The sequence below is a fragment of the Oryzias latipes genome, chromosome 5 (genome assembly GCF_002234675.1).
Source record: "Oryzias latipes chromosome 5, ASM223467v1".
Classification (NCBI taxonomy): Eukaryota; Metazoa; Chordata; class Actinopteri; order Beloniformes; family Adrianichthyidae; genus Oryzias; species Oryzias latipes.
This window is the reverse complement of record NC_019863.2, coordinates 10,434,119-10,451,536: the sequence shown is the minus strand read 5'-3', so window position 1 is coordinate 10,451,536 and position 17,418 is coordinate 10,434,119. Positions and strand designations below refer to the sequence as shown.

Genomic DNA, 17,418 nt, shown 5'->3' with positions numbered 1-17,418 from the left:
ATACTCAAAAAATGCAGTTTTACAATAATTTTCTTCACATATGTCCTCCATCAAAGGAAAAATGTCACTAGAACATGTTAAAAACACCAAAAACATGATTTTTATCAGAGTGGATCTTTAAAATAGCCCTTTTCGCCCCTGAATTAAACATGACAAAGTTTACTTTTATTAAAATTTATCAACAGGTCTGTCCTACGTTATAACTGCTATATCAGTTCTTGCTGTTTCTTTGCCAATACTAAAAATGTGTTTACTACAGCAGGGGCTTTTGGTTGTAGTGGTGACACTGAGGGGTGGGTCCAAGCCTAAAGTTAAGAATGGATGGACTCCACCTTCTGGCCTGTTTACATGGACACATGTGCTGCTTCACTGACAGCCCTCTTTCGTACTAAGCGATGAAAGCCCTCCCCTACGAGAGGCGCTTTCCACTCCCAGCCATCTGTAGTCGGTGTCTGGAGGACGGTGGAGGTTTTTTTTCTCCACCCTGGCTGCCTTCTCCCGCCTCCTCCCTAGTGTTTACCAACCCATCCGCCACAAAAAGGAGTGGCCAGCGGCCACGGAGGCAAGACTCAAATCGACAGTCCTCCTTTTTCCCCACCTCCAGGTTTTAATTCAAGACACAAATCTAAGCACGATTTCTAAGTTTAAACATAAGACCTTCTTCGGAATTATACAAAGAAATCCGTGCGTATATATGTCAACATTTTAGAAACGCGGAAAACATAACCAATGTCAATTAGACTAAGGAGCGCAGCCTAACGTGGATGAACCCGCCCTATATCACCCACCTTTTCTCAAATTCCATTGGTTGGCTGACGGTAAGAGGCAGAGACATACGGTTTGATTGGTAGATTGAAGTAATCTTTCACAAGGCGCTTTTCTAGGGGGTGCGCTTGTTTTCTACGTTAATGGAATGACAGTAACACTAGATAATCAATTTATACATTTTTTAAATAAAATTTTGATTTAAAATAGTCTCACTTAGTAACTTTTCTAAACATTTTTTTTCTTGCAGGAAAAATAAACCTAGCTACAGTAAATTGTCTTATATTTTACATGTTAATGGATGCAACTATAAATTACCTTTACTCGTTTAACTTTTAAGAAAATCTCGGTTTAAGGGGCTCTATTTTCAATGTGTATTTAGTTTTTAAAACAAATATATTAATATAGTTAAAACGCACCTACTTTTAAAAATGTGTTCTCTTTCTATGACTACATAGAACAAAGATGGCGGGCTACAAAGGTACCTAAATTAAACGCACCTCTGTGCTTTCCTTCAAAGGGAAGGGGCTATCAAGTTTGTGTGAAGTTGTGAAAAGTTGTTAAGCAGAAAAAGAGCACAGAAACTCCTCCCGTCTTCAAATATGAGCAGTAAGTGAAGTTTTAAAACTCAGTGGTATGTTATGTATCTTTAGCTTGACAGAGTTTTTATTGTAGTAAGAACATTTTTTAAAACAAATAAGCAGCGGTAAACGCACAGTATTATATATCGAGTTGCCATAAACATGCAGTCAAAAAGTGGCCAGCAAACCTAACGACGTTAACGCTACTTGTTGGAACTTGGCTAACAACATTTAGCGAAACGGCAAAAAGTTGTTCGTAAGTGACACTAAAATCTGTGTACTTTCAGGACCAATCTGTATTCTTAGCCCATGTAGTCCGTTACATTTTAGAGATTAACTGAAGTCTCAAAGAGATTCAAGAGCGATTTCTTAGAACATCACTTGCCATTAGTTGATGTTAGCTTAGCTATTGAGCTAGCTTGCCCCGTGAGTACTTTGCCATTTATACATTTGCTTTTCTTGGAAAAGCCGCTACAAAAAGACAAAACAGACTTAGAGTTTTATATATATAAGACGTTTTATTTTTGTCCCGTCTGAGGTTTAAACTTGTGTTAAAGAGTCGCATTGTCTGAAACTCGTGTTTTGCTGTTTGTTGAAGTTGGGAATCTTGCAACTCTTCTTCCGCAGATCAGCAACAAGGTGAAATGGCCGCAGTGGAGAGTGGCGGAGGATTCTCTCAGAAGCGGAACACTAACTCACAAGTAGGTTTATCCTTCACTCGGACTGTTGATTTTAGTCAGTCTTGGCCTGGTTTGTTTTCGCTACTTGTTGAATTAGCTCGAAGGCGTTATTCGGGACCGGTTGTTTATTTCTCCCCAGAGCACATGTCACCGGGGTGGGGACTGGGCAGGTAAAAATCTCCCAGACTGGGTGTTCCCGTCAACCCCCGGCACTACAAGTGCGTTTTGTTCGGCCCATTTGGCATGCCTTTGAGGGGGTGGCCAGTGTGGTGCGCTGGTTTATAGGGCAACATAAAGTGTGGGAGGGAGAGGGGTGGGCTTGGGAGGAGGGGGAAGCCGAGCCCGCCACTACTCCTCTCAACTGTGGTCCCTCCCATACCCCACCTCAACCCCCACCTCCATCTGAAGCCCACTCCCTAAATCCTGCCATGAACACAGAGCAAATCCACCTATTTAATTCAATAATCCATATTTACATTGGTGTTTGTTTAGCATAAAATATGTTTACATCGTTTTCTTTTGTTAGACCTAAAGTCCTGTCAAGATTATTTTTTTTAACATATTATACAATCATTTGAAATCCCTACTGAAATATTTTTGACCTTTTTTTTTTGGTTTGCCATTGTGAATTTTTCAAGATTACACAAGAGCTGTAAATATCACACTTTTTTAATAGCAATCATTTAAATCAGTGGCCCCTGACCCCAGGACGCAGACCGGTACCAGTCCGTGGGATAGTTGGTACCGGCACATAGAGAAAGAAACTATGACCTACATTTTTGTTTTTGTTTTATTTATAATCTGATTTTGAAAGAAACTGTATTTATTCCGTGTAAAATTGTCAACACTTCCATAGCTCCATGCTGTTTTGCACATCTGACATGTTTAAATCTGTACATATCACTCTGCACATAATTGCATACATTTTTATTTTTGCACATTTCTTATTTTGCATATTTGCACACATTCTTGGTACACTCTGTGCATATTGACATTTTTACATTATACTTTGTTAGATTTGTTTTTTGCACTGTAATCGTGACTGCTGTAATTTCATTGTCCAAATGGACAATGACAATAAAGGCATATCTTATCCTATCTTTAAAAACAGAATTCTCCTCAACTGATCCGACTCGTTTTTGACGCATGTCAAGTCACTCTGTTACTTGTCGACAAACCATCTATTACTTTCTTAAACCAGTAGCATAGACCGCTAAGTTGAAACCCCCAAGACAGCAAAGTTAACAACAACAAAAAATGTATTTAAAAGATGTTTTTTTGTCTTTTTTTGGCAGAAAAAAAGACCCAGTGACTTCAGAGAAAAAGAAAGTTGTATTTAACAGACAAAAACCAGTAGTCTGTACTCAAAATACGGATTTATCTACAGTAGTTCCCAAACACCATGATAATAATCTTTTTTTTCATCTTTTAATACGTGTTTAAGTAATGTTATTTTATTTTTTAATCTGTTGCACTTTAAAAGTTGGACAAGACTGAAGTTGGTGCCAATTTTTTAGCTTCCACTTTAACATTTATGAGTTTAGGGGAAATTTGTCACATTTGAATGATTCTAGTTTACAAATAAAATTTCAATCCTCTGCAGATATTTTACAGAGAATGAAAATAAACTTTACAATCAAAAGTTAAGGGAAACTGAAAACTTAAAAAAATGTGGACTTTTACCTCAGCCTTGTCTGACATTAAACAGTCAGTGGCCTGAAAAGGGTTAAGGACTACCTACTAAAATATTTTATTTCACTGTACAGTGTACAGTTATTCTGTCTAAATAGGTTTATTTTACTGCCATTACTGTTTCTTTAGTTTATTTTATCAGCAAACATATGATAAATATTTAAAATATGGCGTTTTGTCTGTACTGATGCCATTTTCTTTATTTTTTAGGACTCTCAGCAGCCATCTCCCCTTGCTCTGCTGGCAGCCACGTGCAGTAGAATTGAACCACCGGGGGAAAACGATTCATCTGCAGACCAGCATCAAACTCAGCAGCAGCAGCTGAAGATAAACCAAATTTTCACCTCCAATGCCAATGGCTGGCAGGTTGTACCTCTTAGCCTCCAGACAACCGCTGGCTGTAACACTACCACAACCACCGATTCTACAGGGGTGATGACAGGAGGGGAAAAGAGCAGACAGGTGCTGTCAACATCTGAAGCTGCAGTGTGCAGCCAGGCTCAGCAGCAGCAGCAACAACAGCAATATGTTTTAGCTCAGGCTCCATCAGTGACAGGTCAGCAGGTGCTTACCACCATATCGGGCATGATGCCCAATATTCAGTACCAGGTTATTCCCCAGTTTCAGACAGTAGACGGCCAGCAGCTGCACTTTGCAGCTCCTCAGCAGGAGTCTGGGATAACAGGACAAGGTCAGCAGTTTCAGATAGTGTCCTCTCCCAACGGGCAGCAAATCATAGCTGCAGCAGCCAACAGAACTGGCACATCAGGAAACATTATAACTATGCCCAGTGTCCTTCCAGGAGCCATTCCCATACAAAGCATTAGCTTGGGTAATGGTGTGTTACAGAACCAACCTCAAATCTTGGCAAACATGCCAGTGTCTCTCAATGGAAACATCACCTTGCTGCCTGTCAGCACAGGTGCTACAGGGGGAGATGCAAACTGTGCTGGAGATGGAGGGGGTCACCAACAAGTGGAAAATCAGACGCAGCAACCTGTATCCTCTGGGGCTGGTTACATGACCAATGTATCCACTGTCACAACACAGACCACCTCTTATGGAATCACCCAAACACAGAAGAACAATGGATCAGGCACAGGAAGTTTCCAACAGAGCCCCTCGTCTGTTGGGGTCGCTGTTCAGCCAGAAAACAGGAATGGACAGCAGCCTCAGCAAATCCTCATACAGCCTCAACAGGTCATCCAAGGTGGAACATCTCTTCAGACTATCCAGGCTGGCGGCCAAGTGTTTGCAGCTCCAACACTCAGTCAGGAGGGCCTTCAAAATCTTCAAATTATGCCAAACACAGGACCTATTCTCCTGCGCACCGTGGGCCCCAATGGCCAGGTCAGCTGGCAGACCATTCAGATTCAGAGCCCAACTGGGGCACAGATTGCATTGGCCCCTGTGCAGTCTATATCCCAACTCGGCCAAGCTCAGGGCAACACTGGTGCAGGAGCAGTACCTGTCAACACGTTGCAGATCCCAGGCATTCAGACCATAAACCTTAACACCCTCGGGAGTGCTGGACTGCAGATGCACCAGATACCAGGAGTCCCCATCAGCATCGCCAACCCAGCAGGTGAGTCTGCGCCTTTCATCACTAGTTGGACTCATTTGGTGTAGTGATTGAGGGGCAGGGGGGCATTTTACTAGTTGGTGTTGTTTTATACTTGCTGTCTTTGTAATCAACCAATTTTCATGGTCTTCCAGCTTTTTTTTTTAACAGTAAATAACAGTAAATCAATAGATTTTTATAAGTAGTCTGTTTAGATATAGAACCAGTACAATTAAAACACTAAAGTCAAATAAATTCTCCCTAAACTCTAACTTGCTGTTTGTTTGTTTTTGACACAAGTGCTTTTTTTGTTTCAGTGATATATTCAGTTCTAGTTTAACCAGTTTAACTAGTTCAGTTTGTCTGAACGTTTTACTGCACATCATGTACCTGAGTAGCAGGTACAGCTCTTTTTCTTCTGACCTCTTTGTGCCACTGTATTACTTAACACGATCATATTATAGCTACAGTGGGAACATATTTAGATCACTCTATCAAGACTTTACCAGTTGTTCACTAAGTAAACAAATAGTTTGTTGCTTTTATTGCAATATCCAAAACTGCGGTAAATGTCAAGTTTGTGAATGTATATTAGAGATTAGGCCTGCACAATATACCGCAAATTTATCGTTATCGCAATAACCAGCTCTGCAATATGCATATCGCAAAAGACAGTGAAAATCGCAATAAATCGTAAACCTTAAATGTGTTAAAACAACCTTATGCCAGCTTGAAGCATTTAACGAATCAAATAAATCCCTTTATGCATTTGACCAATCGGATGGACGCCTTCACCTTGTTGACCAATTGGATGGAGGCCTATTATGTTGTTTGTCTCCTATGTCAACGAGGGTCATTTGGAGTATAATTTTTAAACTGTTGCAATTAAATGGGAATGATGTTTTTGTTTATTTTGTTATTTGTTTATATACCGCAAATTATACCGTTATCGCAATATTAATCTTAAATATCGCATATTGCGAGTTTTCCTCATATCGTGCCGCCCTATTAGAGATGCTTTTCTCCAAAATGACTTTTTTAGACACAATTTCAATATTTTATCTGTTGGTAATGAAATCCTTTACACTAACTCCACCAGGTATGGAGCAGGTTTTTCTTTGGGGAAAAGTTTATGAAACACTTTGTGTGATAAAATGAGAAATGAAATGCAGCTCTTAACCCTTGTGCTATCCTATGGGGTCAAGATGACGATTGACGTGTTCTCCCTACTATGACAAAGGTAGATAAAGGTGGAGAGGATTTCATGTAATCCATGGACACCAGTGAAGATCACATGTCATTGAAGAAAAAAGGTTCAGCGCACTGTCTTGTGGGGTCCAGATGACCCCACTCCCAACATTAAAGTGCCTAGGATAGCATAAGGGTTAAAGGACTAGAAGCTTTCTTGAGCCACCCTTCAGATCAGGTCTGCCTGGGCCTGAAGATCCACCACCATACCTGCTGCTGATTACCTGGATCAGGTGTGTTCAATCAGAATGTGGAAACACCTGAGTGTTTCTACGTTCATGTAATCTGCAGCAAAAAGGGAAGTGAGAGCTGGAAAACTTGCAGGGTGGTGGATCCTCAAGGGTCAGGGGTTGGGCAGCTCTGATATACATTATTCGAACCCTTTCTCTTCTATTATCGTAGGAGAGCAGCCGCTAATCACAGGTGGAGACGGTTTAGAGGACAGTATGATCATGGACGATGAGGACATCAGCCCACCCAATCAGGGTCGACGTAACCGCAGAGAGGCGTGTACCTGTCCAATGTGCAAGGATGGAGAGGCACGGTATGGGACAAAACTCATTTTCAGTGGCTCTCCTTGTTTACATCAAATTCATATAGTTTTAGATTCATTCATTTAGATTCAGTATACGGCATGTGGCAAAGCTCAGTTTTTGCTTGGAGTTTAATGACATATGGTGGTCTTGGTAACTTTAAGCAAAATTACACATCCAGTTTATGGATAATGTAACTTGATAAATGACAGAAAACTGATTTTAAACTAAAATGACCTCTGGTTCACACAGGTTCAAAATTACAAATTCAATATTCAGACAATTATTAAAATTAATCAACTTGTTTTTTTTCTATTTTATTTTGTTTGTATTAATCAGTGATCCAACTAAAAAGAAGCAGCACATTTGTCACATAAGCGGCTGTGGGAAAATCTACGGGAAGACCTCACACCTCCGAGCCCACCTTCGTTGGCATACAGGAGAACGCCCCTTCGTCTGCAACTGGTCTTTCTGCGGTAAAAGATTCACGCGTTCAGATGAGCTCCAGCGCCACCGGAGGACACACACAGGTAGAAATTAGGATTTACTTTACACAAACCTGCTTTAACAGTGTGCGTTTGCTAGTATTGGTCTTGTGTACTGGAATGTCATGACCACGAACCTCACCACGAATGACGTGTATAAGCCTATAAAATAACTATTTTCTTCTGGGAGAGTCCAGCTGCTGCCTCTGTTGTAGTCATGGCTCCAAAGGCCGGCGCCCTGGCAATTCTGTCCGAAAATGTCACACTTTTTTCTGAGAATTGTTCCAGATGTTTTGGTATTTGTGTTTTAGTTTTTTGCGCTGGAAAAAACAAAGGAACAGGAACAGCTGTGATCAGAGTCCTCCATTTCTCCATTTATAACTGGCTGTAGGCGGGATTACTATATTGCCCACACCTGTTAGGTGCCACAGGTGTGTCTAAACACAAATTACTGGAGTATCACATGCTTAAAAGGCTTTTACATGGTGCCAAAATTGTAGTCCAAAACAATAAACATATGAACATTTACAATTGCAATAATTATCTGACAAAATTGCAAGGATGCTGATATTTGACCATGGCTGTAAATAAAAAGATAAATACTGACAGTCTAAAGAAATGAGTACTTTTATGTTGCAAAAAGTCAATCTAGCAGGTGCCTAAAATGTTTTCTTTTCTCTCCCTTCCTTCCCCTTTTCTCCAGGTGAGAAAAGATTTGCCTGCACTGAATGTCCCAAGCGCTTCATGCGTAGTGACCATCTCTCAAAGCACATCAAGACCCACTTTAACAAGAAAGTTGGGACAGTTACCAACAGCTCCACGTTAGCGGGCGATGCTGCTTCCCCGGCAGCAGGAACAGAAGCAGGCAGCGGAGCAGTGTCGGCCAATGACCAACACTCCATCGTCACCATGGAAACCTTATCTGCAGAAAGCTTAGCTCGTTTAGCCAGTAGTGGTATCAATATGATGCAGGTGGACCTTCACCAGATCAATGGAAACAATTATTAAATCAACAGAGGGGGAAATTCCCTGTTTGGAATTTGGGCTTAAAACAAACAGAAAAAAGGGCATAAAGCAAAACCTCCAAGGTGTTAAAACAGAAAAGGGTCACCAATGCAACATTATATATGCTAAATTCAAATTTTGATTTTTATATTTAGATATTGGTAGTATTTAATAGATTAAGATGCTCTATTAAACACTGTGAAATTTATTTTCCCTGCAAAGGAATGGCAGTTAGACCAACTTTCCCCCCAGTTCCAACAAAGTTAAACCAGTGGGATTGAAATTAGACATTTGATAGTTAATTTAAGACCAGTAATATTCTCTAGTTTCTTTAGTGAAGAGGTGACCTTAAGTCACTCGCTCTACTTCCTGCAGGACTGTTTTGTTTGCCCCTCTTTGCATCAGAGGTGTCTTGCCCCGCCCACAGCACCGTTAAACATTTCCCTAAAATTCAAAGGAAACATCATGTTTTAGATTCTAAAACTGAATACTTGATTGATAGTCGTGATAACATTGGGTAATTTTATTGGCTTGCATTTCTACTGTCTTAGTGCATGGATGAATTACCCAGCAGCAAAACTGGGCCAAAAGCATTGTCTGCCAGCAAGTCCTGGGGATAACTCTGATGTAAGAACACATTCAAGCCATTGTACTCTAATATCTGTGGTATCAAAGCATTTTTTTAAAAAGTGTACATATTTTTTTTTTTTTTTTTTTGTAAAAATCAAAATTAGGCAGGATCATCTTACCTGATTGCAGGATAATGCTTTAGTCTTTCCTGAATGCACAATCTTCATTTTATTTTTTTATTATATATAAATCAATATAGAATAACTGTATAAACTTCAAAGCTTTCATAGAATGTTATATACAGCACCAATCTTCCAGTTGACACATTGTGGTAATATTAAGTTTTCCTTTCCTGTGGTACTTCTTTCTTTTAAGAATTTGAGAGCAATGTCACTTTCAGTTTCAATTTGAGTTTTTTCCCCTGTCATTTATGGCCAGAGCAAAAAAAAAAAGAGAAAAAAAACTGCAATAATGTTTATACAGTTTACAAGCTCAAACCAAAGGTTCATTCATTTTCTGTCGTTTGCCAGAGAAGAGCCTGGAAAGAAGTTTGGCTTTGGTCAATGAACTTTGTTTTTCTTTGTACAAATATGATGCATATGTTAAAACTGGAGAACAAGTATGAATGAAACCTATCAGTTTTCTTTTATGTCTAAATATAAAAACAGCAGGATGTTGTTACTAAAGTTATGGTTTGCATTGCTGTTTTTTCCTTTTAGTTCTGCTTTGTGAAACTCTGTAATCTGTGCAATGTATCTTCACAACCTTTTAGAAAAGTGACTTAAGTTTATTGGACAAGTGCTCTTATGTCCCCCCTGCATTTTAAAATAAGGGATTTTATAATGTGTTTATACATCTATTGCAAATGCCAACAGCTTGATTAAAAATTAATCTACTTTCTCAGTTCACGGCAAGCTTGTGTTTCAGCATTCACTCAACACATGTCAGAAACCAATTTATTCGTTTAAAATGCGGGTCATGCACAAAATAAGACAATACTCCATACTCTCCTCACATCCCCATACTCTCCTCGCACTTCAGCTTCTCACGGAGGCTGTAAGCAGAGAGGAGTTCATGCTTCGTCATTTCAAATGTAAAGCACAAGTTCCATCTACTGAGTTAAACAATTTAGCTTTTAGTGGAGTTTAATGAAATTCATCCTGGAGTTAAAAATCCAGAATCCCATTTGTCAAAAACTAACAGACCACTTTTATGTTCCAAACTGCACATTTTCTCCTGGTATTTAGTAACTATTACTACTAGTTCAACTTAACTAGTATCTTGATGAACACATGTACTCCACCTGCTGAGGTAAGAATGGACGTCAGAGAATCCGTGGTACTGGGCCAGAGGAAAGAGGATTCCAGTTGGACAACGGCCCTCACGCTGACGGCAGAAACTGCAGTTACAGATGCCCCGACAGGGGGGGCACTTCCATTCCTGAGGAGGCAGCCCAGGTGAAAATAATCAAAATAGGAGTCCACATAAGTATAACCTCAGCCATGGGATCAGCTGATCTTTGTTCTGACCGAATCGAGCAGAGCTTTCCGGACATCTTCTCCGTATCTGTTCCTAAGGCAGGGCCCGCAGAACTGACCCTGAATCCCATGGCAGTCCACACTGCGACAGCACGTTTTTGTGTCCACGGTCTTCTGGCGGCACTGATGGCACGTGGAGCCCTGGATGTGTACAGAGAGGAAGCCACAATAAATGGAGATGGAGGCCAGAATGACATTCCTGAGTTTGCACACTCTCCAGAGTTCAGGACAAGGAGGAAAAACTTGATGCAAACAGTAAAACAGAAATGATTAACCGACAACTCAAGTCAAACATAATGATCTATGAACAAGACACAGAAAATACCCAGTAGTGACATTTATAAAACAGTATATATAAAGTACTAGAACATCTGTAAGAATCTTTTGAGCATTTATGAAATAAATTTTAATCTGTTTTAAATTTATTAGTTATAATTTATGAAAAAAGTTTGAACTCATTCAACAGGAAATATTTTGTGTATAATTTCCCATTTTTGCTGAGTATTGTCGTATTCATATAAGCACAGCAGAATTTTTCCACAAAGTGGTTCATTTTTAAATATTTTAAGACCAGTAAAAATTCCAGATGTCAAGCAAACAAAAACACAATAAATCACACATTTTGAGGAATCTTTTTTAAAGAAAATAATATCGGAGAGTTTTATTTATTTATTCTTGCTCAACGATAAATGTTGAGCACAATCCGTAAAAAATGGAAACAAAAATTACTATCAAAATACATGTACAGGTAAATAAGAGGTTTATTGTTAAATCTGTGTCCTCTGAGTTATATAACACATTTGAGATTAATTTAAAATAATCTAAAGGTTTTTTTCTACCTTACATAATATCCATGTATTGATAATGAAATAGTCTGTCTGCACTGACATCCAGAGGATAACAACGACTTGCAGTAGAAGGTATTTCTCTTCTTTGGTTGATCTTCTGTCCATCATTTGTCTGCTCTGAAGCTTATATAAGTGAAGCTGCTCCTCTGTTTGCCAAAAACTCCCAGAGGGTCACCCCCTCAACTCGGACTAAAACATTTCTGTTGTCTTTAAACAAATGCATCAGATTGCAATAATGTGGATAGGTACACTGCTAATATCTTCACGTTTCAGGGATAATCAATTTATCAATGATTATTTACAAAACAGAGCATTTTCAGAACAGCTATGCCTACTTAAAGATTCAGATGTTTACAATTACCGTACTTTTGAACGTAAAACTTTTTAATTCATTTAAGAAAATCTCATTCTATTTCAAAGTTCCAAAGTTCTTCCTAAAAATAAATTATTTAATAATATTACATTCATATGAAATAATAAATTAATTAATATTACTAATAACATATGACTTGAAAAAACAACAACCATAGCTCTGTTTTTTCTCCCTTCATTTTTGGCTCTTAAATGGTTATTTTTCATTTAAAAGAATGTTATTGTCTCAAAAACTATTTTCACTCGAGAATTTCAAGCACTTTACATCATGTCGATTCTATTTAAATTTGAAAAATACATTAAAATAATGTAATTGTTCTTAAAAAATGGTGAGTACCTTTACCCACCTAGATTAATAGGAAATATTTGTGAATATTTATGGCATTTTTGTAAGAATCTAAGTAAGAATTTTAACACAAGGTTGAACCTAGCAGGAGTCCAGGAGTGAACTTACTGTGACACTGTTGTAAACTTTGTCAGTCATGTTATCAGCAACGAGCTGCAGCTCCTCTTCTGTGATGTCCTCCACAGGACGAACTGCATGAGCTTTGCTCTGAGACAGCCGAGGATTCCCGCGGCGCCTTGGAGCTCGCCGCACCTTGCGTACAGAAGTGATGTTTCATTTCACAACATTTTTTATGTTTTCACACATTACCAAAAAAGAAAAAAAATGTTTCAAATAAAACAAAAAAGATCAAATTTTTCTCATTTTTCCAGTATTTGTTGAGTGTCTCATTTTTGTTTTGAGATAATAAAATAAACACTTATTATTGAACTCATGATATACACCTGCATTTGGAAAAACTGTAACACTGACCTCCAGTAGCTCCTCTTCCAGGCTGCGCTCCACATTCTCCTCTTGAGGAGCTGAAGGATTTGCCCGTAGCCCCATAGAGCGGGTCTGTCGGCGTGAAGCCCGCTCTGGATTGCTCCTAACTTCCTCCCAGTTTCCAGTGGGTGGAGCGCGCTGTGGAGTTTAAAACAGAATCCGGAAAATAAACGCTGCACTATGAATGCTTATGTGAAGCCCCAAAGGAAACCGTGAGAGGATAAAGTCACACGCAGCCCTGCCATGAACTTTATTGTAAAATGATTTTTGACAGAAACTTAAAAAAAAACAACATTTAATTAAAAAGAAAATCTCAGATTTTTCGCAGAATATCACATTCTAAGTTACACTATTTGCAGTTAAGATGTGCAGCAATACCTCCTCTATTTTTTATTTAAGTCACCTTCTGTTCTAAAACCTGAGGAAGAAAAATAATCAAATGTGTACTTTTGTACTTCCTCACTGAGACCAAGTCTAAAAAGATCTAGATGGGAATTAGCACTAAAGTTTGAACTCACAAAATTCTTTGTCCAACAGTAGAAAATAACTGGTCAAATAAAAAAAATACTTAAAAAAATAAGAGTGAAATCATAAAAAGTATTTTATAAATGATCATTTCTACATTAAGTTCTTGTTTGGAAGAAAACACACGTATAAAAGTTTGTTTTTGACTTTAAGTCTGTCGCTATACTCACAGGAATTCTCTCTTTTCTCTTCTGCTTGCCTTCTTGCTTTTTCAGAAGCCCTGGTCCACCAGGCAGCTTTTGCAGATCGGCCATCAGCTGAGCTAGCTGGTTAAATATGAACACAAATTGTACAAAAAGAATGTGAAAGTGTCATAGAAGACAAAAAAATAACATCACTCCCTGCATAGTGTCACAGCAAACAGCACACCGCTGGAAAAAAGGTTCCTTATTTAAAAAAAAAACAAAAAGAAACTTTGACACAACATTTGAGACACATCAACCGACCTGGCTATTTTTTTTAAACTTGAGCTAAAAAGTAATGTTCTAAAAAGTTTGCTCCTTTTTTTTAAGTTAACTTCTCCTTTGAGTCTCCACAGCAAATAAACCACAGTCATTCATCCCTATCCTTTGCATCCTCCTTGCTCTCACCAACCAGTCTCATGTCCTCCGTCAGCATCAAACTGATTCCCTCTATGCTGGTAACTTTAACCTCAGCATCATTTCACTAACATCATACCTGTCCTTCCCTTCAGACCATCTTAATCTGCTTCCCTGATTTTATCACAAAAAAAAAACATCAAACTTGAGCTTATCCTCTGATGGATTCATTCCTGATCCTATCCAACAATCACTCCCAAAGAGAACCTCTTCGGTTTTTTCTCTCCCTGAACTAACAACATGGATGCTCTCACCAGTCTGCTACCTTTCCTTTCATTCTTGATGACACAGTTCAGTCACTCATAATTCCTGAAACCGTCCTCTCTTCTTCCTACCCTTCCTATCTTCGTATCACTTCCAAAAGTGCCTTGCTTGAAATTCAAGTCTTCAGATATTTCTTTCTTAAATTTGAGTCCTTTTGGCTCAATTTTTATTAAATCTCCACAGACAAATCTTGTGTAAAATCAGTATGACTGTGCTACAGGCTTTGTTTGTGTTCATATGGGTCACCATTGCTTTGTTGGCCTTGATGTTCTCTTCTCTCTTCACCAGAAAACCGTTGGGCACATCAGATTCCTCAGAGGCAGACGGATGAGACAGCGGTTTCTCATCATCCTCAAATTTCACTTTCTTCTTGTTCCTGATCTTGTTGGCCTGTTTTGACTTTCGCCCGTCCTCTTCCTTCTCCTCATCCTGCATATTTGTGGACAAAGAGGAATGGCGCAGAACAACCCTCAGTCTGAACCTCTGAGGAGCATCAGATGGTTGGGGTGCAGCTTTCTGTTCTTCAGGGGACATGTCCAGCTGGGCTTCATGAACTTCAACACCCTGATAAACACATCCGTTAGTGTCAGCTTCATACCCAAATGAGTAAATGCAAACAAATATCAATGTAACAAGTAGATACTAAATAAAGATCAATATTGAATCTATAAATCTACCTTTTCTGTAAGCTCAGAGTCGGAAAATCCGTAAAATGTTGCGTCGTTTTCAGAGTCTTCTGCAAAAATGTCAGCTAGCTCCTTCATACTGAAAAGCAGCTCAAACGGACACCGACACCGAAGCAGCTTCTGAACAGAACTCCTGTGTGGAACACAGTTCTCTTAACAAACAAGTCATGGAATTCGTTTACCTTTCGGTTCGCTTTTTTGACAAGCGTAGCCCCTCTTCAAGTTAAGCTAGGCTCAATGGACAAAAATATGATCAATCCCGCTCAAAATTGCACGCGCGCAATATTATTTACCGTTGATGCGGTAACACTTGGCCTGGATTAATTGAGTTACCTCCACCCTCCTAAAAGCTTGAAAATAAGAGTCGAAACAAATATTCTAATTAAAAATAAAATTTTGAAGGAAAAAATTAATTTTAGCTAACAGAAATTTCGCATTTCGTTTCCAGTAGGGGTTTGATACAAAGTGTCTCCACCAGGTGGCGCTCCCATTTTTATACATTTCCTTCGACACCTGGGAGGCGGGAACACTGATACGCAACTATGATTGGCTGAAAAATGTCAACGTGACATAAGTAAACACAAATAGGGAAGGTGTTTAAAATATTAGCTCTGTCGATAATTTTCAGAATAAAATAGAGATTTTATTTGAAGAACCCCTAGGTATGTTCTTCATGCTATTTGAAACACACAATTAAAAATATGTAAATTAGAATGATCTAAGAATCCCTATGAATAAAAATAATATTTTAAATCTGCAATATTTACAATCAGTGAAATTCAACTATTTTTTTAAAAAGATCTTTCAACTGATTTCTTCATATTTTAGATGTAAACTTCTGAAACATTCTGCCCTCAAACACATCAAGAACTTATGCATAATGTTATTTAACTATAATTTACATGTCCACTAACACAGCAGGAAGTAAAAACTATTTATAAAATCATTATACCAATAGACGTTTTATGGCTCAAAATGAGCAGTAAAAGGGATCTGCATGCTAATACAATTCTGCTTGTGGTTAAAGGAACACCAGAAAACAGGCATTTCAGTCATTTCGCAAGCCTAAGCCTAGATCAACCTAGTTTCTTTTTTAAAACAGCATTTAGCAAACAGTAGTCTATTTAAGTGTACTACAAGTATACTTAGCCTATGCTAAAAGCGAGGCAGTATACTTGAAGTTTATGTTTATATAATATCTATATATTGTAAACTTAAAATGTTTCAATTTAGTCTGAAGAAGTATAAAGTTCGTAGTTGGTGCACTTCCTACACTACACATACATGCTCTATTGTAAACTTGCTATACTTATACTCAAGTATACTCAACAAAATAAACTTCAAGTGTACTACTTTTTCCTATATGGGCGCCAAGCCCATATAGCTTGGCTTGATTAGGGTGCCAAGCATTGTGTGGTTATTGTTAATTGGACTGAGATCAAATGTCTGATGTGTGCATGCATGTTACTTCAATTGGTTTACCATATGTGATTTACTAAACAAGAAAATGGTGTTTGTAAGGTGTTTAATCCATCATTTTTTATGAATAAATCTAACTGCTGAACTGTTTATGCCTGGATCTGCAAACATTTATAAAAGTGAAACTTGGATTTTGAATAGTCATGAAATAATAATTGTAGTTTTAACTTGCATTATTTGGCCTTTATGTTTTTCTAAATACCAGTCTTTGATGTAATTTGTTGCTCTCTGAACATGCTTCCCCTGCATAGCCACAATATGTACTATTAGTTCCCTTTGTTCCCTTTTGGGGTCACAGGGTTGCTGGAGCTTATCCTGGCTAAGGGCAAAGGCTGGGGACATCCTGGATAGGTCGCCAGTCTGTCGCAGCGCCACAATCACACACCCATGCACACCTAAGGGATTAACAATTACCCTATGAAGCATGTTTTTGGATGGTGATAGGAAGCCAGAGTCCCCGGAGAGTTACCAAGACCATGACTTTACCAGAGGAGAACATGCTGTTCATTGATGTTCTGTTCCAGGTCCCCCAGCCTGGACCTTCTTGCTGTGAAGCAAGAGCACTAACGACTGCGCCAACCTGCAGCCTATTATTAGCCAATTTAGAGTAATCAAATAACCTTTGAAACACTTTGACTGTGTGATGAAGCCAAGAAAACACGTGTAACTTGATATCTCCAAACAGAAAGGCCTAGGAACCTTCTTTCTGTGAGGCAAGTGGGGAAATGACCAAACTACCTTACTGTACTACTTTCCTGTGTAGGTTCCCTAACTATTAAAATAAGGTAAGCTTATCAGCAATGTCGAACTGAAGGTCATGCTGTGATCAGAATGTGACAGGAAGGAGCATCAGAGCAGTTTCAGAAGTGTATCAATCAAATATACTGGTCAACATACAAAGATTGGGGCATCAACAACACAAAAGAGTCTAGATCTTCCCAAATGTCAACTGTAAATGACGATAAATAAGAGGTCAGGTGATACAAAGTTGTGCAGTGTTGCTATTTTAGAGTTAAAACAATTCTGCAATGTAAAAAGGGAGTAACAGGTGAATTGAAAATCCTCAACACAAATGGCAGGTGACAAGGCTTGTTTCATCAGCGTTAGGATGCTTACGAAGAGCATGTCTTTACTGGGAGAGTTCACAAATACCTTCAA

The 17,418-nt window shown here is 38.7% G+C and overlaps 2 protein-coding genes across 2 annotated transcripts; one reads left to right on the top strand and one right to left on the bottom strand.

The window, feature by feature from the left end:
- The first annotated feature begins 1,270 nt into the window (after window positions 1–1,270).
- On the top strand, window positions 1,271–10,014 carry sp1 (Sp1 transcription factor). Its single transcript, XM_004068677.4, has 6 exons — window positions 1,271–1,374; window positions 1,974–2,047; window positions 3,929–5,303; window positions 6,930–7,071; window positions 7,400–7,590; window positions 8,249–10,014. Exons 1-6 carry the CDS (start codon window positions 1,368–1,370, stop codon window positions 8,551–8,553), a joined length of 2,094 nt encoding a protein of 697 aa, XP_004068725.1. The 5' UTR covers window positions 1,271–1,367; the 3' UTR covers window positions 8,554–10,014.
- Window positions 10,015–10,062: 48 nt separating this feature from the next.
- On the bottom strand, window positions 10,063–15,257 carry LOC101161306 (cell division cycle-associated protein 7). The gene is made up of 9 exons (XM_004068676.4): window positions 15,075–15,257; window positions 14,773–14,914; window positions 14,342–14,659; window positions 13,403–13,498; window positions 12,696–12,845; window positions 12,333–12,476; window positions 10,650–10,799; window positions 10,424–10,560; window positions 10,063–10,174 (listed from the first exon to the last, which is right to left on the bottom strand). The coding sequence occupies exons 2-9, from the start codon at window positions 14,857–14,859 to the stop codon at window positions 10,132–10,134; spliced, it is 1,125 nt and encodes a 374-aa protein (XP_004068724.1). The 5' UTR covers window positions 14,860–14,914; window positions 15,075–15,257; the 3' UTR covers window positions 10,063–10,131.
- Window positions 15,258–17,418: the final 2,161 nt, after the last annotated feature.